Source organism: Carassius auratus, chromosome 38 (genome assembly GCF_003368295.1).
Source record: "Carassius auratus strain Wakin chromosome 38, ASM336829v1, whole genome shotgun sequence".
In the NCBI taxonomy this organism is placed as follows: domain Eukaryota; kingdom Metazoa; phylum Chordata; class Actinopteri; order Cypriniformes; family Cyprinidae; genus Carassius; species Carassius auratus.
This window is the reverse complement of record NC_039280.1, coordinates 4973260-4994115: the sequence shown is the minus strand read 5'-3', so window position 1 is coordinate 4994115 and position 20856 is coordinate 4973260. Positions and strand designations below refer to the sequence as shown.

Sequence of the window (20856 nt, the reverse complement as noted above, 5' to 3'; positions counted from 1 at the left end):
CAAATCTTAATTAGCTCTGCTGCAAAATCTTCGCTGAGAGGTAAACAAAGGCACTAAGCTTGAGTAACATCATATTCAGGTGCTTTTTCTTCTGTGTTTCTGTAGACACGTAATATAAAAGGAAGACGCTAAAGCGGTACAGTAACGGTTCCAACGCTGCCTCTGTGATTTTCATTACTTGGCTGCTTCCAATTTACCCATCTGTCTCCTAATTATTGACTGCATTGGCGGCATAGCTTTTGGCTCTGGTAAGCCGCAGGACTACGTTTGCACTCACTCTCCCGTGTCTGTTTTTATTAAACACGGGGGCTTATAGTATACGCAACGGCTGCTTATTTTTACGGTGGCAGGCTGCTTAATGAAGTACTGCACAACACTGTAAACACCGCCAGAACAAAATGCGAGATATTAGTCTTAAATCAATACCAGAAAGTCACTTCCACTGACAAAGTCATGAAGATGATTTCAGGACAGTTGTAAACCCATTTCCGTAAGCACGAAATATCTTCAATTGAATTTCTGGGGAGGAAAAGTCAAGACCCGTGCCTTTCTGGTGAGCTTTCAGTGAAATTATGACCTGCACATTCTCTACAGAACATAGACTCCCCAACCAGGGAGAGACAGATAAGAGATGGAAAAAGGATGGAGTGATGATGGTGCAGAGAGCAATGGAGGATGGGTAAATGGACAGATCTAGCCCTGTGCGAGCATGTGGGCAGAACAGACAGACCCGCATTAGTCCACCACCCTCTCTGAATTCCTCTTTTGAAAGCTGACCTTCCCAGAATCCTTTTCACCACTGATGCATCCCTGTTATTAAAAAGCACCAGTGCCTCTCTGCTGCCCAAGCCGGGACCCTTAGACACTACAGGTACCCTATTACGCCCCCAACCCAACCCACCCTCCATTGCATTTTCCCTCTTCCATTCCAGTCTATCAGAATACCTTTTTTTTCGCCCAGCAGCATGTTTGCGTTGACGGATGAGCGTTGAACGTCTCTCTGACAGGGCTGCAGCTGATGCCACATAATCACTGTATCACCATTTAGGCAAAATTACCAAATTATACCAACCCCCAGAGGCATCGGTGCGAATGACAGGTCTAGCCAACAAAAGAAACACAAATATTCTGAAAGGGTTGTGAAAGAAGAGGGGGAGGGAAGAAGAGAAGTCTAGAAAACTACAGCTTCAAATTACCAGAACGTTCTGATGGTTTTGGTGACTGCTCGGTAATTACGTTCAATAAAGCAATAGAGCAGCTTTTGATTAGCATGGGAGAACTGACGTAAATCGACTCTCTTGGAGCAGCAGATGGTTTGACCACATTCATACATTTCTTTAAAGATCCATTAAAACTTATTTCCATAATGATAATCCACTGTCCAAATGATCAACAAAACTGCTGTTTGAACGTGTTTGCATTTTTTACGTTGACAGGAAATCTACTGCTACAGGTGATCCATCCATCCAATCCATCAAATCTTCAAAGCTGTAAACTTTTTCATTCATTTTAAAAACTTTCAAATAAGACTTTGGTCAAACCCACATTCAAAAATGGTCTTGATAACATTTCTAAATCTTTTTTTTATTATTATTATTAATAAAAGTTGCATTTATATTAATTGAAATTCTACATTCCCATTTTTCACCTCAATTAAAATTTAGGAACTGAATGGGAATTTAAAAAGGATGTTAAATGCAGTTCTGAATGGCATGCAACCTTGGTGCTAACAATAGGATATGACGACCTGCAAGACTCTGGTTTTCCACTAAGGTTGAAACAACTATGTGTGTAGGTGACATTTACGATGTGTCCGCTTGTTGTTTCCAGAGCCAACATGTACTTTTCTACTCTGCAAGTGACTGCTGAATTATGGGGGGACCCACATCACCATTTCATAAAGACACTTGAAAACACAAGAGTACTTAAAATGTGAAAATTAGTTTAATATCTCATTTTAATTTAATTCAGGATATGAAAGGAGAAACCTGTACCTTAATTTCTTTGCTCTCTTTAAGTGGATAATTTGCGTCATGAAACTTACCCAATGGAACATTGTCTAAAATGCCTGCTGCTTTTTGAAAAAAAAAAAGTATCTATATTGTAATAACATCAGTTTAGAAATAGCCATGGAATATTCTTTTACGTTTACCAGCAACAAAGCATTTTCCACAGTTGCATAATGAATATATATCATATTAGAGCACTTATTCAGTGCTGAGCTATCAAATAATTCAAAACCATGAGTAGCTGAGAAAAAAAGGACCTGAGGCGAAACTCTGACTAAAGCATGAAGTGAGAAATTCTGATTCAGGAAGATCACACATAGCACCGTGGGCCACTTCAACAAATGGAGAAACAGCTCTCTGAATTCTAACATACAACATGAAGGAATTTCCTTTAATGATTTTTTCTTCTTCTTCTTTCAATAGAGCTCATATACAAACTTCATCCAAATAAAATACACTAACATACACTTAGAAGTAAATAAGCATGCTTAGAGTAGGTCAATGCAGAATGTTTCGGTCTAAAAGGGCATTGAAAAAGAGCAGAGTAACACATTGACAAAGGAGAGAGCCATAGGCAGTCCACCAATAACCAAATTAAAGTGAACAATCATCTTTGCAGGAGCGTTAGAGGTGTCCAATCAGATGACAGGATGGAGCTCCAGGTGAAAAACACAACCCAGTGAACCGATAATGATTCAGAGGGATAATTTAATCTAAATGAACTATGTGTCACTTGTCGATAGCCTGGTACTTTGGTGTAATTAGTTTTCATTTGCAGGGTAAAGAGAGGCGAACAGACGTTCCTTAGATAAAACAGGGAGAACGAGTGATTTCTCATCACTAACCCATCTGAATTCATCACACTCCTAAGACATGTGCTAATGATTAGTATTATTGCTCCAGGTGTGTTTACTGTAAATATCAGAGTCCTGGCATCTGGCTCAGGGTGAGGGTTTGACGCTGATGGAGATGATGTCGAGACGACCTTCAAAACTGGCTAATAAACGCCTCAGTGCGCCTGATCCAACGCAATTTAACTTTCTGCAGTAATTATCGAATTTGTATGCAGTGAGTTAGTAAAATGTTAATTGGTGTTGAAGACAGCAAACTGAGAAGGTAGTTATTTTACCAACAGAAAGAGACTTCATAAATAGAGACTGGGAGTCTGATTAGAATAAATCTAAAAATATATGCAGCACAATTTAATGAATGGTACCAAAATAAAAAACATGAATCATGTATATTAGATCGCTTACATATGGTGAAAGAGAAGGAAGAGAAGATAGAGAGAAATTCATGAGCTCATCATGGAGAAAGAACAACCAGCTGAGTCATGACCGCCCATATTTTAGATAATTATCCATTAACTTGTTGAACTGAGCCCATGAACATGACATTACTCAGACACCGGTCCTGCTCTTGATCAAGACCTTCCTCAGTCTGTGCTGACACAGAAGAGAGTACATTATGTAACATTGTTGTTACAAGAATATTATTATTATATTCCATGGTAGTTAATCGTATGAAGCTGCCAGTAGAATTAGAAATGCAAATTAGAAAAGTTTTTTTTTTTCAATAAAACAAATTTTCTACACAGTATATATATATATATATATATATATATATATATATATATATATATATATATATATTTACATTTTATATATATATATATCAACTTATTTACATTTTTTGAAAGATTTTGTTTATTTTGTATACATTTTGGGATTTTTATTCAAAAAACAATAAGGTTCTATCTACACAGTCGAATGGAATGCAAAAATTTTGAAGCTGAATATCTCAAAACTACACGGAATGCAGATAGAACCTTATAATTCCAAGGGGACGATATATATACAAACACACACACACACACAGACTTTAATTAATTCATTATTATTATCATTGTGAGGTTTATGAGAATAACTATTTGAAAAAAACAATTATTTCAGCAAAATGAGACTTAAGAGTTGCATAATGCATTATCAAATACATCTGAAATGTACACATTACACATACAATATTCCCACTGACTCAACTTACTTCTTGACATAACAGAGATATACATAACACAAGACAAGTTATTATATTTTGACGTCCCTATGTTCTAGATTATTTCTTTTGATTGCAATTAATAGCAGACATCCTAAAACTATGAGTATTAGTTTTACCTCTCTTATCTGTCTTCTCTCATTTCTCCTTTCCTAGAGGAAAACGTACTGTAAGTAAAAACTGGCATAGCTTATCCCTTCTCTCCCCTAATCTATTTTTAGTTTTTGTTTCTTTCAAGTTTGCACTCAGATAAATGCTGAAAGCTAGAAAACTTTCACTGCATTAATTTCAAAGCCATTCAGCGTGCTTTTGAACGACTCTAGTAAAACACTCCCTCCATGAGCAGCCTGTCTGAAACGGCAAGAGCTAATCGTCGAGCCGGCGACCCCTGCGTGTTTGTGGTCAAAGTTGAGGCAGACTAAACAGGCTGTGTTCCTCACTCGAACTCTGAGGCTTGTTTTAGCCTTGGTCACCACTCACTTAAATCATTTCTGTCCATCCATCACACTGCGTCTCTGACACGCACTAATAGCAGGGTGTTTGAAACACAACATCTGCAGGGATGTCTTTTGCCCCGTCTGAAACCCCAGATGCATTAAATGGGGCCCCCCACAGTCCTGCAATCGCTAGAACCAGGAGTGTCTATAGAAATTTATTAGAAATAAACAAAATAAAATCCTTGATTAATCAAATGTTCAACACGTCTGCTTTAAACAATGGTGTTATTTATATTAAGTGGTATAAAAAAAAAAAGAGAGAATAAAAGCCAAACAGAACAATAAATGACATTGAAAGGATTTTGAACTGTCAATCTGCGGCTGCCTCGGGGAGAAAAACAAAAAGCAAAGCGAGAGTGGGTGATTTCAGACGAGATCGGCAACTGAGAGTCCCTCTCTTCCTCCTCCGTTCTCCTCCATCCTTTTCTGTCTTAAACGTTCCTAAGGGACGTTAACTTTTCCCAGGCAGTCCTCTTCAGCTTTAACAATTAATGTGCTGGGGCTCCACAGTGACAGCTGATGCTAAATACTGCACAGTTTTGTTTACGTAGAAGCGCATTAATAAAGATGAGACCCTGCTGGGTTTGAGGAGTAGAGACGAAGAAGATACTAGAAGAAAGAGAAGAGGAGGAGGATGAAATCAGTTTCCACCTCCATTCCTTCAAGTAGCCCACAACATTTTGGGCTGCTGAAATCCACCCTGCAGTGTTAAATAGAGAGCACTAAACAGCGTGCATTCATTTTAAAGTGATATTATGTATTTATATATATTTCTGATTGATCATAGCAGATGTGATGCAATACAGCATTATAATTGGGCATATATTGAAATGTACAAGTAGACGTACGTTTTTGCTCACTAGTAAACAATCAGATTTCACCTTGAACACTGAGTGAACACCTTTGGACAGGAAAATAAAAAAGAAGATTTGATGTAAGAGAGTAAACTGCAGTGCTCCTACAGGAACATGAGTGTGTGGCTTAATGTTAGCTGATACATCAAAGTCAGAGATGTGTCCTTGGTCAAACGCTGAACTCTCGCTCAGCTACACAAACAAACCAAACTGTGCTGTGTTTTCTTGAAAATGAAAACGGGAAGGGGGAAAAACACATCTGCAAACACAAAAATGCATCTGCTGTTGTGTGATGGTTCAGTAATTCATAACAATGCTTCATCTAGTGTTGCCGTCTGTTGATTAGCCAGCGTATTTATGACCACATTGCCACAGTGTTTTGAAGTGATATTCAAGCACCATCAACTGTTGCATTAATATTTGATATTTTTGCAAATGATCTTTGTCTTTTTTTTTCTTTTTTTTATGTGTTGAGAGACAAAGGGTTTTTTATGAAAGTACAAAATGGAAATTTATGCAGAAACCGTAGACAATAAACATGCACTCCATAAAAAACACTGTATAAACCTTGACCCTGTGTTCAACTTCTAAATTAATATTTCTGGTTAGATACATATTCTGTGGAATGGAATTTTTTTTTTCTTCGCTTTTTTCCTTTTTAAGTACAAATGTAAAACTTTAGAATATTTTAACTATGAAAAAAAATGTTTGTTATATTCAACTTATAAGAAAATTTGGACCCAGTTTGTATTAAGTGGCCTTAACTACTATGTACAATGTACTTATTGTGTACATACATGTTTTTACATTGAATTATCTAAAAAAAAAAAAAAACTACATGTAATTACATCTGTATTTAATTTCTGTAATTACATTTATAATTACACTGTTGACCCATACTTTACACCTTAACCCACCCTTAAACTTACCCATACCTTCAACCCTCTCCCTAACCTTACCCCTATCCCACCTCAACAGCAGCAAAAGTGTTTTACAATACAATATGAACACAATAAGTACATTGTACTTATTTTTTATGTAAGTACATAGTAGTTAAGGCCACCTAATATAAAGTGGAACCGAAAATTTTATAAACACTAAAATACTCTTACAACTGTAAAAGCATGATTAAACAGCTCAAATAATGCATATTCTATAACAGTTACATAACCCTAATGAAATTATATAAATAAATAAATAAATAAATAAATAGTGGTAATCTGGAATAATGCTGTTGATTAACCTTAACTTGACCTAAACTCGCAATATTCCTTAAAGAAAAACTAAATTAATTCCATAAATTTCACATGCTTTATCATACAGCTGGCCTCTGAATATTATATATTGCAGTAAGTTACTAATAAATAATAAATTTCAAGCGTGCAACCTTTAGTAAGAAATGATTAACTGAATGGGACTAACCCTCAAAAATGGCTATTGTCCTAAATAAATCACTGGCTTCATTGTCAGATTGAGGTAACACGCGCAGTTTTATTTAGTGCCTTTTTCCGCTATGGTGGGAGGATAATTACTGTCATTTATTAATAATCCCAGGGCCAGTCTTCAGTAATGTGTGCCACATGTGACAGCCTGATCCTACAAGTGTCCCATTTGCCTCTGAGATACACAAGTCTTGGTTCTATCTAAAGCCAAAAAAAAAAAAAAAGCGAGAATGCATGAAAAAAATGAGAAGAAAGAGGTCTGCTGATCACTAATAGTGCCCAATTTTCTTGTCTTTGGCAAGAGAGAATCAAATGATGGGAACAGCAATCCAAAAGGGCACTTTTTTTTTAGATGTCATGTCCCATCGGCTTCAAGTAAAGTATTCGTATGAGAAAAAGAGCCAGGCTAGCCGGGTTTTAGCTCATTACTTACAGGCACTTTCCTGAGGCTGATAGTGGGTTGTTTCTTCTTGGCGCTCAGTCTCTCTGTCCAAACACAAGGAAGCATTTTATCCCTTAGGCTTTGTTTTTCCTCCCCTCTCGTTTGCGTTTAATTTCGACATTAGCTAAGGCAATATAATTTGCCATCCGGTGACCTTGACAGATTTTAGCAGGGACGCAGGCCAGCGCTGATGCCTTTGAGGAATGAGCATTTGATGAGTGGAGGAGTTTAGCTCACTATGTACAACTTGAACTGAATTCCCCCACCAGAGCTATCAGCTCCTTCCTGACCACACAAATCCTGATATTTATTTGTCCATTTTTTTTAATCAACAATGAAATCCTTTGAGATACAAACAGGTATAAAAAACATGCTGAAGACAAACAGATATTTAATTAAATCTGTTATCTTTTCACCATCTGCGATGGGGACAATGGCCTTCTATTCACCCTTCCAAATTGAATTTATTCATGAAATAAGCTAAACAAAAAGAACCTTAAGCAGTTTCACTGTATTTCAGTTTATCTTATATATATATATAATATTTAATATACTTTAAAATTATTTATGCGATCAAATCTGAATTTTCAGCATCATTACTCCAGTCTTCAGTGTCACATGATCCTTCAGAAATAATTCTAATATGCTGATTTATTATGCAATCCCTCCAGGATTTCGCAGAACTTTATTCAGATTTTTGCAGTCTAAAATGACTGATTTTGCAGTTGCTTTTCTCAAAATTTGCGGTGATATTTACAGCATTAAATATCATTAAATACCTAATCTCACATATACATCTTGGAGATGTCTATTTGATGTCTGCATTTACATATGCAAGATGTATTTTTATGAGTGCTGAGATGTATTTTTTTTTTTTTATCTGCAGTATGTCTCTAAGATGTTTCCTGTCATATGTCAAATAGACATTTATAAGAATGCATGTAACACATTTATCAGAGTACACAGCAGATGATTCACAAATCTTTAGTAGACATCTTACAGATGTAATAAATATATTCAATCCAATAAAATTTACTTTTATTACTGTCATTCATGATGTCTAAAAATAATTTAATGCATTATATACATACATATGTAAAAACAAATATTTATTATTATTATATTATTATTATTATTAATTTAATTAATTATATACATACAATGTAAAAACAAATATTTATTATTATTATATTATATTATATATATATATATATATATATATATATAATTATTATAATAATAAATATTTGTTTTTACATTTATTATACTTTAAATTATAATTTATTTCTGTGATGCAAAGCTGAATTTTTAGGATCATCATCACATCCTTTAGAAATTATTCTAATATGATTCTTCATTATCAAAGTTGGAAACAGTTCTGCTGCTTAATATTTTTTCAGAACATGTGATACTTTTTTAGGATATACATATATTAAGGGTGGAACGGTACACAGATGTCATGGTTCGGTCTGTCGGTCGGTCGATAGATCGATCTAATTGGTGAAACCAGTCATGGGCTGCATGCTTGTTTATGCAAGAGCAAAAATAATAGCAAAAAGATGCTATAAAAAGATTTCTTTCTGTGGCGTCTGCTCCACATCACCAGAGACTTTAGCGCCTCAGTCTATGAGGCAGTCTCAGGTCAACTGAAACTAGAGGAAGGAATGCAGGAAGGAAGCAAAGAAAAGGGAAACAGCGAGATAAAGTGGCCTTGCACACTGTAAAATCTCTGTTCTCGTCAATTCCAGAGGGAAGAGAGAAGCCCGAAGGTAAGACTCCAGAAAAGGTCGAGGTAGAAGAGCTCCCTCTCTAACAAAAAGAGAGGGAAACACTTTCGGAGAGCAGATTGGAGTGAAAAGGCGCTCGTGTTCTGGCAATTATGGAAGCATAAAAAGCCCATGTTGGAAATATTTGACTATGCCAAGACATAAAAGGTAAAAGGACCATCTGTGCCATTTGCATCCCATTCTCCCTGGTTGTCTCAGTGGTGCAGCAGAGTAAACCATCTCGCAGCAGATGCTGATGAAACGCAAACATACAAGTTAGTGATGCTAAGAGAGCTTGTGTGTCCAATCAAAGCGAGCCTCAGATATGATAAATATGCATTATAATGTGATGCAAGTTGCAAGTATAACCATGGCAACTATCCCAGCTTGTTTTGTCTACGCAGTGTTGTTTGTGGTGAGCTTCCTTCCTCCGCTACCATGAAGACCATGCCATAATGAAGCTGCTTTTCAAGACTTGAATGCATTCGTCAAATCATCTGAAGCACAGAAATGAGAAGAATCGATTCACCAATGCATTGCGATTTTCTCGAATTATTAATGATCCTCAAATTCATGAAATTATTATTAAATCTGTTTCTTGAAATGATTCACAAGATAAAATATTACGAATGCAAGTATGGTGTGCAACACTACTATAAGGCAAAGACGTACCATAATCACTGTTGCTAAAACCCTGATACGCATCAAGAGTCATTTTATAATCAGATTCAAGCTCACTGAATCAAAAAATAATCAAATCATGAGGAACAAAGATTTTCAACCCTAATAGGTAATTGTCATTGTTATTTTCTGGTTTTGGCTCTGGTTCGACACATCTAGAGTGACTGACTTACACCAAAAGCATAATTATTACTTCCCAATTCATGAAAAATACACATTTAATTCGAGAATACAGGTTGACTGAGTTGATATCGTCACAACCCAAAAATGGATCACATATAAAATAATCATGTTAACATATAGACTCGTTAACTATTAAGGGAGGGGAAAATGCTTCAAATATCTTTTACTGTTGACATAAAAAGCTAAACACCAGTATTTTGCTGTAGATGTAGATGTCATTTAATAATAATAAAATACTGAGCCCAGAGTTTCTTCAATTTTTTTCTAATAATTTAATAAAAACGTAGCCTAGTCAATTTAGTAAATTTTAGCTGATTTTGCTGGGCTTGTAAAAAATGGCTCATAATTGATTCTAGGGACATTTTGGTTTCTTTTGAGCACTAAACAAGAACTGTGTTTTGTCACCACTTGACGTCTAATATAAAATCTTTGTCCTGGAGCAAAACCAGCTACGTACCACTAGCATACAATTAATTATGCTAATCTGGTTACAACTTCACTTGGCAACACAGCGTGACTTATTTGTAAAGCATGATTTCTATAAAATACAAACAAAGCAGTAAAATAGACTTTATGCAATTATCAAATGAAGGCGCTCAACAACATATTCTGACATGATAAAAAGAAAATAAATAAAATTAAATCAGACAGTCTCAGAACGGTTGTGTGGGTGGAAATTAGTCACAGAAGAGTAAATGCCCAACACAAGAAAACCAAACGATGGGTAGAGTATACAGAGAAAGAGGGGGGAGGGAGGGAGGAAGGAAGAGAGAAGCGAGGGAAAGCTCGAAGACTTCCAGTAGATGTCGGCTTTGACAGAGAAATAATGAAGTGACATGATGCTGATGCAGAAAGAGACAAAATGCAGCTTACTCTTTTGATGTTTTTAGGGCTGATGAATCTCTTAAGGGCTGAAGAGGAGACATACAGTATGTTCCTCTCGCCGAGATTCTGCCTTTCCACTAATGAATCACATCATCCAGCCATAGAGGATTCGATAAGCCTATAAAAAGCTTTAGCTCAGGCATCACTGTCTGAAAGATTGCTTCAAGGTTGCTGGGTACCGTTACATCCAATTCAATTGTTTCAGCTCAGAAGTGACATAACATTAAATCAAGGACAGTCAAGAAAGCCACAGAGCTTCTCATTTAGTCAATATCAGCTTCTTGTTAGAGAAGACAGGTAGCATCACACAAAACATGCAACAATGTTTGCAAGATATTTGAGCTGCTCCGCATTTCAATGACAGGAAAATCAAAAACAGAAAAGCTTAGGTTTGATCGTAGAGTTTTAAGAAAGCTAGAGGAAGCAAAAAGAATTTGAACAATACTGCACAAGTAAACCAATTTTACAAGTTGTAATGGACCAGCAAACCACATCATTTAAGAGCACTAGTCGTCAGCTGGAAAGGCTGGGAGACAAAGTCACTTAACTAAGACCAGCAAACTACATCATTCAAGAGCACTAGTCGTCGGCTGGAAAGGCTGGGAGCTGGATAACCAACTAAAACTGCATAACCAGGCTGGAAGACAAGGAAACTTAACTTAAATCAGCAAACTACTACATTTAAGAGCACTAGTAAGCTGGTAAGGCTAAGAGACAAGCTGGTCAGCCAACTAAACCAGATTAAGTGAGCTGGAAGACTAGCTAAATTTACTAAAACTAGTAAACCACATCATGTAAGAGCACTACCCAGCTGGTAAGACTGGGAGACCAGCTGGTTGACCAACTAAACCAACTGACTATCCACATAGCTTCCTGAATACAAGTTTGACGAAGCTGGGAGACCAGTTAAACCAGCTAAGACCTGCAAATCACCGTCTAATGGGGTTTAGTAGAGCAATGACCTTGTTTATCTACATCAGACCACCTCAGGAGAAGCCAATAGATTAGAGTCCGTTAATGTTTTAAGCACATCTTCACCACAGCAGGCTGACGGCATGACACAAGACACCCTCTCGCATTCTAAATCCCACAACGCCGCCTCGAAGCAACGCAGTCTTCCAGCCGCTACCAGCGTGACGCTCATCATCACTCACGAGTCAGAGAATGCCATAAGCTAATGGAATAAATCAAGGATGAAATATCAATCAAATTACAAACTAATAGTTCCCTTAATGTCTTTGTTGGAGTACAGATGGCCCCTTCAGCCAGCCAAGCACACCACAGCAAGTCATCATGATAATCAGCGCACTAATAATACCACTCCATTAATCACACATACGCGCTCGAACTGCGTCGCTGCAAACAACGGGTGCTCTGCCGCAAGAACATCACAAAGTTGAAGCATGGGAACACTCACTCATTACACTGGTAATTAACTTTTCTCTAGAATCATGCTTATTGTTTAACAAAACTACAAGGCAAGATATCCGATATGGTGGAGGGGGGTTGTGAGCACTGCTGTTCCCTGGACTTCTGCAGTGGTCTTCATTTCATGCAACATAATAAAATAAAACATGCTGATACTTACATTTAGCGGGGAGGTCGTAGCCGCAGGTGATCTTGGCCTTTCCAGTTTCACAGCCGTTTAACGAGTGACACTCTTCATACAGGAGATGACCCGCGGCTCTGTGTATGCAGCCATCCACTGAAAGAGAGAAACAACACTGATGTGACAACAGAAATGTTTGTTGCAATATTAAAGTTTTTTGTCCAGCTGGAATAACAATAATGCCATTTATTCTCTATCTTGCTGTTCCAAAACCTCAAAAGTAGAACTGTCATTCACAACAACAGTTCATGACATGTGACAAGGTCTGTCTATGCCCAAATGAGTAAAAAAGGGGCGAGGAATAAAATATTATCTTCCTAAAAAATTATCCGTTTGTGCTCCATAAAAGACAGAGGCATTTAGGTTTGGAACACAATGAAGAAATAATGATTTCAATTCTGTGCTGAGCTTTTCTTACAAGTTAATAATGGAGTGAACTGATATGGCATTATCAAAATAAAAGAGCCCTTGTAGGAGGAGGCGGCATGACCCTTGATCTAGTTATACTAAGAAAAGTGCTAAACCATTTCATATCCCTGACCACTGTTGATTTGTATAAAATGAATGTCTTTTGTCTTGTAGCGTTTGTTTGGTGAGTTGTTTTGCTCTCCCTTGGTTGTCCCCACCTCCCAATGTTTTAATTTCACATGGGTAAACCCAGCTTACATGAGTAGGCAGAGAAATAGAAATCCAAATGGTTTCCCTCACTCTAAAAGCCCATGACCCATTATCAATCACAGAGAAATATCATAAAGGTACAGTCATAAGAAAAATAAATAAATAAATCTGCAGAACATGTAAGCAGAACTACACAATCAGATGCAGAGCTCCTGTACTCTACTCTCAAGATCATCGTAAAGAGAACATTAAATGAAAACTGACCCCATTTACAGTATGTACACATGTCATTCTTAAGAGAGGAAAAATGTTTTCATAATCTTTCATCAAAATGTAATAACTTTTTCAATATCTGAAATGTATTATCTGTTCTGCTAATGTAACCCAGGATGAGGTTGGAGAAAAACTTTAACCAAGTATATTACAGTCTACCCTTTACGACCCAATCAAATCTAGCCCTGTCCTACATTTTATTATAGTAATAATAATATGTAATACTTAGGTTTGGTGGCAGAGGGATTTAAGTAATTTATGCACATATCTTTCCAGGTATTAAGGACATCAATAATATGTAAAATCATATGCATTTCAAATCATATGACAAAATAACAAAAATGTCAACCACTTGGGATCTGTCACATATTCTGGATAAGACCAAACTATTTTCTGCATCAACATCTACTTAAATAATATTTCACACCACAATGTCACATTATTGACATTAAATGCAATCAAACGGTGTTGATGTGGTCTTTGAACGAATGAAGACAAATCATTCCTGCTTCACAACCTGTGATTGATTGAACGCCCCAGCCAACAGGTCGAGATACATGTGACCTAAATGTATGTTTTAGCTGCTGCCACTAACTTGGTTTGCGCAGAGATGAACAGCATGTCATAAAGGAGATCAGTCTCAGTACGCTAATGACACAAGCAGATGAGAGGCAATAAAGATGACAGACAGCCCGCTGTTACAGAAGAGAGGATGAGCTCGAGCTAAATTTCATGATCGACCTGATCCACTCACTCATTCATTGTGCAATGACGTTGTAAATGTGTGTGAACAGCTTTAGCAAAAAACAAAGCCCCATTTTCTTTGCTCTTGTTCCTTGTCAGGAACTCCACCCATGTAGAAAAAGCTACACACAGGTTTTTTCGTCACAATTTCCTTTAGGAGACACCAGCTGGAGAGAAGATTTTTCAACCATGATCAATCATCTTTAATGGTCTGAGCGACAGCAAGTCGACAGATACAGATTCCGAAGGCTTTTGAGAAAGCACTCAGTTCGAAAAGATGAAGACACTGACGGAGCTTGCGATGAGAGAATTGATTGATCAGACAGCCTGACAATTACCGCATCAAACGCCATCAGAACGCAATGAACATGTTGACAGAGTTGTGTAGGTGTACTTCTTTACATCCTGATGTTTTGTGAAGATTGTATGTTTATTTAATACATACAGTACAGTTGGTGAGAAATCACTGAGCACAACAGCATTCAAGTTCAACAATAATAAAAAAAACGCTAAAAAAAAAAAAGACTTACATTTTAGAAATTGCTTATGGTACTCCTGTTCTGTCACTGAAAATAGTTCCAAAGAATGCCAAAACTGTACTGGCTATCATGTCTCCCAGCAACAAACAGCATTTGTGTATGATTCCTGAATGAATCAGCATTTTGAAGAATTCGATCTTTGTAGTGCTGCAACGATGCGTCGACGTCATCGATTACGTCGACTACAAAAATACGTCGACGTGCGTGAAATGCGTCGATGCGTCACACTGTTTACATCTCGCATAATGGCATTCTGGAAATGAAATAAAATGGCCTTTTGTTCCCTTTGCAAAACCGACATGTTGTACCACGGCAACACAAAAGCGATGCACGAGCACCTCAGAGGAAAACATCCTGGCGCTCTCTGGTGTTATGGTTTAACTGGTTACCGTGTGATCTGGTGACCAACTTCCTGGTTCAGGTCTCTGCTGCAGATATGATGGAATGACCGGCAGGAGATTCAGCGATTCTAAAAGCACAAAGTGATGTGATACTATTAAGTGTCTAATAAACGCAGACTTGCTCATTGCATGATTCTGATATTCTTGTAAAGATTACAAGTTATTGGTATGATCACCCATAGTGGCTGAAGTAAGCATAAAATGAAAAATAAAGTAAGTCTGTGTTGGCGCGGGCTTCGAACACGAGTTACGGCCGTTCACATTTCGCGCCTAAAAACGTGCTAGTCACGCCGCCTTCTCCTCCTTTCCAAAGCACTCGACCAGTTGCACCCCTGGGGCGTCTGCCATTGCTAAGCAACCATGACGTGCTCTCTCCATGAAGACGAGGAAATTTCAGCAAAGGATAAATGGATTTGCAGCACAAAAAATAGCTTGCAGTTGCTCTACTCTGCACCTGTTTTCGCGTGCGTGTCGCGACCACGTCGCTTCCATTATGAGCGCGCATACTGCGCGCCTACATTGGAAATAACGCAATATGTGAACGGGCCCTTAAAAGACAACAGTCACAAACCTCCGAGCTACCCCGAATCAGCTCCAGATCTCTGGAAACCATGCTAAACCATAGCAGAACCCTGACTACATTTTATGGTTTGTGATGCTAAAGAACATTTCATGACGTCTCAGACAACTCTAAATTTGTGGCTACAGTGGTTTAATTATAAGCGCTACCGTAAACTCATATTTACCACAGTAAAATAATTTTCTTTGCCTCTTTATTATTTTAAACTGTAAAAACTTCAACCACATTGGTTGAAAATGAATAAAGGTTAAAATATGATGTTAGAATTATCCAAAGGATTCATTAGCTAATCAAAAAAAGAACATTAGATTAATTATTTATTGTAATAAAAATAATCGTTAGTGGTCGACTCATCGAAAAAAGAATCATTCGATTAGTCCACAGAAAAAATAATCATTAATTGCAGCTCTAGATCTTTGTGATTATAATAAAGAGAGTCATTTTGTGGGTGGTTGTGGCTAGAAATGATATAGAAAATAGCAAAATAATCATCTTTAGTTGTGGCAGAGTCCATTAAACCAAAATCTTCTAAAATCTTGCAGGATGGACAGGAAAACAAATTTTGACACTGAAGAAGACAACTAGCAATCAGTGAATGAATCAGTGAACAATTCAATGCTTCACTCATAAAGATGGACAATAATGAATCATAATTTTTAAATAAACTGGTTCAGTGAAGAATTCGATCAAACATGTTTTCTAAGCGTTTTTAACAAAACAGTGAAGTGAATGACTAATTGACTTGCTCAAAAATCTCTTACTGGTGTAATGATGTTACCAACATAAAGAATCACTGACAATACTTAATTCGCAGACTGACAGTCAAAGTTTCACTGCTAAATATAAGCACTTTCAGCATTAATCAAATTCGCAGACCATAACCAACTATTGTATAATTTTGAACACTTTATAAACCAATGTCTACAATACAGTAGGCCCCTGTAAACAGAGGACAATACACATAATGCCTCTAGCTCAGCAAACAGCATTACCATAAAAACAGCATATTTTGCTGCATGTAAAGTACATTATTACAGCTCTTATGCGTTAGCATTAAAAGTCAGTTGGCTGTGAATCACACCACTCGTGAATACGCCTGGTCAAGCACATGGCAGCCTTTGAGAGATGAGTGTTACAGGAAGTGGAGCATGTTATTGCAGACTGCAAGCAGTTAAAAGGCAATAAATTCTTGTAGTATGTTGAATAGGTAATCAACATGCAAGTGTGAATGTTTGGGCTTCAGCAGGAGGGAAGCATTTATACAGGAAATAAACCCTCAGTACTGTCAGTGTGTTTGTAGAAGCGCATGAAGATGTGTTTACTCAAAAGCAATAATTAATAACGCTTCGCAAAATGCTTGTTTTTCATTAAGGGCAGTTAAATAGCAAAGCTCATGATATTACGGTTCATCCCACTTGCTGACTAAACCCAGTCATCAAGCAACCCACTGACGAGGTTGATTTAAATTAACAATATTTAATTTTTCATAACATATTAATATTGTTTTAGATAACAGGTGCTAAATCTGTAATCTCTTACTTTTGCTTGATCATGTCTATGGAAATGTTCCAGCCTAGAAATATGTTACACTAATACACTTTTGTAAATCCTAATATTAAGTTTACAATCAAGTAACCTGCATTCCCAACAACCCAACATACACATGGACTAACCATCACCTAGAGGTGAGCACTAGTATAATGTCTTCCTCAAATAATGTCAGAGTTCAAATCATGAACTTCCGTGGTTCCAATTTGTACGTAGCTGTTGAGCAAAGTCTGGAGCTGGAGGTCAAGGAGCGGACGGAGATCAGGAGATACAAGTCAATCAGTACATGATCAAAATCAAGATTTCCTTAGCTCTTCACTGCCTGTCAAAGCCCATTATTATTTGACCTGATGCTGCTGGTGAATACATCAAATGTGTTCGAGATTTTGCGAAGCCTTCTCTCCTATAACTGATTATTTGATGCGTATGCAGCTCTCGTATCACTGCCCTCTGCATGTCTCAGGCTGGTCAGAAAAACATCACAAATACTGATTTATTCTGTATCCTCAATCCCACGGCAAGCATGTACCATACTGATAGCTTACATCTTTGTTCGAATCTGCCTAAAAAAAATAATTTTGCTTATTTTGTTTATCACTGACAAGGCCGTTGACTCAATTGAGTGGTTTCTTGTAGAAATATGTAGATTTCTAGAGACCACTGGGGTTAACGCAAACACACCAGTTTTAACAATGCAAAAATGCATGTTGCATTGTAAAAATCAGCATCTCTGTAAGGAGCACTGTTAAATGGCTTATTGGCATGGAAGATTTAGATTACAAATGTACTGTATATAGACAGGGATGACTTCAGGCTTAATTCAGCCTTATGTCTGTGTGTGCATCTGAGTTTAAAATTTCAAAACAGCTACTAAAAGCACTGCAAAGTAAAATAAACCTACTATCAAGTTTTGGGGTCAGTAAGCAAGAAAAATCGGAAGCATCAAAGAATTTAAGAAAATGTTCAAAAATTTTTTCAATAAATGCTGTACTTTTGAACGTCCTATTTAACAAAGAAATCTGAAAATAAATATATCATGGTTTCCACAAAAATATTAAGCAGCACAACTGTTTTTAACATTGATGATAATATGAATTTTTACATGAGCACCAAATCAGAATATGAGAACGTTTTCTGAAGGAGTAATGACTGCTTTTCACAGGAAAAAAAATTATATTTTAAAATGTATTCAAACAAAAAACAGTTACATTACATTATAATATTTAATTATAAAAAAAACACTGTAGGATATGACAACTTTGCTGTGCCCTATCTGTTTTTATATTAAAAGCACAATACAATTACATACATTTTGAAAAATGTCATGGTCCTGTTTTTTGTTTTGTTTTGTTACATATCATGCTTAAGCTAAACAATAAGATAAGGGACATAAAAGTGTCTAAGGTTAAAGAAAACACCCAGAAAGAAACACTGGTAGATTGAACAACGGATGTGGGAGAGTGCAGATTTAGTTCTTTATGTATCTTCCGATCACCTCCAGCTGGTGCTAGGTGAACTCTCCCCATGAGAGAAGAGAGCCAGGCCGGGTGAGAGATGTCTTCAGGTGCCTTGGAGCCTTCACCAGCTGCTGCTGAATCCTCCTCCTCCTCATCATCATCTTCTCACTGGACGAAGTCCCTCGACTCTCGTCTTTTGTCCGCCAGCGTGGGATTATCTATCACCCTCATGCACACCGACACTCACATTAGGGGTGTTTTCAGACTCTCATCAATATTCTAGACGAGAGGCTGCTGGACTGCAAGGTCTGAAGTGAGTTTCCGATTAGAAAATATCCACAATACAAGAGCTTCAGAGCAACATATCTCTGGCTCTCTAATGTGTCGCAACCAAACGTCTGTTTGGCACCAGCCTACGTGACTTCCTGAGGATATTAAACTGATTGCATTGTTGTACGACGCAAGTAATGATTTTCAGAAGTAATCTGGGACTTCAGCTCACTGTGACAGCAAATCCCGTTAGATGCATTGAGAGGCTTCAGCTGATTTCTGTGGACTTGCATCATAGTAGCTCAGGTTTAATTTCGCTCCATTTGTTTGGAGAAGAGTTCAGTGTGCTGGGTGCCACAGATGCCGTATCAGGTGACGCCAGCGTCAGTGTGAGTGGCAGCCCATGCTCCCCGTTTCGCTGCTAAGCGAAGGTATCAAAATGCACCGCCATTCATACATCTCTAAAGACAGGCAATCTGAAATCGCTTTGGGCGCTAAAACTGAAATCGTCTGCCGGCTCAATACCGTAATCTCACTAACCCCCCACCTCACCAACCGCAGGTATATTTAGAGATGAATTCCGATAAAAAAATGGCTTTCGAGATGAGAAAGCAGAACCGAGAGCCTATTCTCCAATCCAACCCAGGTAATGAGCCCAGGGGCCCAGGCCTGGATCCCAGGCGCAATCATGTCCAGTCAGCCGATTCCTCGACTTTCTAGTCAGATACAACAACGTGTGGCACAAAACAATGTAATTCTTTGCAGGAATCAATAACTGTGGCTGTCTAACCGGGGGAATTTGTGTAGGGCTCTGAATGCAGGACTTACTGTTCCCAATCGTTCCTTGGCGACTCTGATGATTTCTGTTCATGACAAATGAATTAACAACACCGAAAGCAGGTCTCAGCCGAGCCACAGCAGAAGCGTGACCCAGATGCGAGCCGGGGTGTCAATTTATTTTCTAATCTGGGGAGGATTTAAGGAGAATTCCCTGCTGATTGCGACGCCAGCTAACTTACAAGGGCAGCCTCTGATCGTCATTAGCTAAGTGTGGTGTTTATTGTCACCTTTGAACACAGAATGTGTCACTAAGAGATATAGAGTGCTATTTGCGTCTTTCTGGCACAATAGGAGCAATTAATGGTCTTACCGATACACTTAAGCAACACATTTGTTTCTGTATTCAGCTTCTTCATATCAATTAATACTAGGTGAGCGCAGTCCAAGAGGTTTTTGAGAGCTTCTACAAGTTGCCGTCATCTGCTTTGTGGATCATTAGGCAAACTATGACATCACAACAGGGGTCATCAAATAAATCCCACCAAGAGCATATTCATGCAGTCCAAACACGGTCTAAACACTGAGCGCTTGGCTATTAAAGAAATTTGCAATCCCTGGCTTCCTGTGCTTTCAAGACAGCTGCCAAGGCTCTAAAACAGCACTTTCAGCCTATAGTAATCCTGCAACTATGCCGTCCAGTGTAATATTTCACTCCTTTTCAAAAGCCAAGATGCCCCCGCTGGACCTTTCAACAGTGGATCTGTCATTTATCTGCTCCCTGACTATGCAGCATAGCATCTGGTGTTGTCAACCACAGCCATTCCAAGTCTCCTCCGCCATTACCGCTAATGTTGCATCGATCCGCTCAAGTTGTGTGACACAAGGATGTGTGACTCAGCTCCAGTTGAGTTATTCATTTTGAAGGTGTTCTGCATTGATTTTGTCAATAATAATGAAGAGGAAAATTTGCATCATGGTGACAATTAATCAATTTAAGACAGAAAAAAAGAGAGAAAAACAATGTAAGATATGACAAAATGCACTAAAAATGTTCGAAGAGGAGAAATCTAGAAAGAATAAGATTTATACCAGTAAACTGAAGAATATATTTTTATATATTTTTGATCATACTAAATTATTTTCCATGGACTAAAATTAGATGTTATTGTAGTTGGAATAAAACGGACTACAATGAATAAAACACAATGTTCAATTTTAAAGATATT

General features: G+C 37.6%; 1 protein-coding gene across 2 annotated transcripts in view; it reads right to left on the bottom strand.

Moving 5' to 3' along the window:
• Nucleotides 1-20856, bottom strand: part of macrod2 (mono-ADP ribosylhydrolase 2) — a 489520-nt gene that overhangs the window by 298220 nt on the left and 170444 nt on the right. For both annotated transcript variants that reach the window (XM_026223581.1, XM_026223582.1), the window contains exon 5: nucleotides 12400-12516. In XM_026223581.1, the coding sequence (XP_026079366.1) occupies nucleotides 12400-12516 (117 nt within the window). The remainder of the gene's footprint in view (nucleotides 1-12399; nucleotides 12517-20856) is intronic.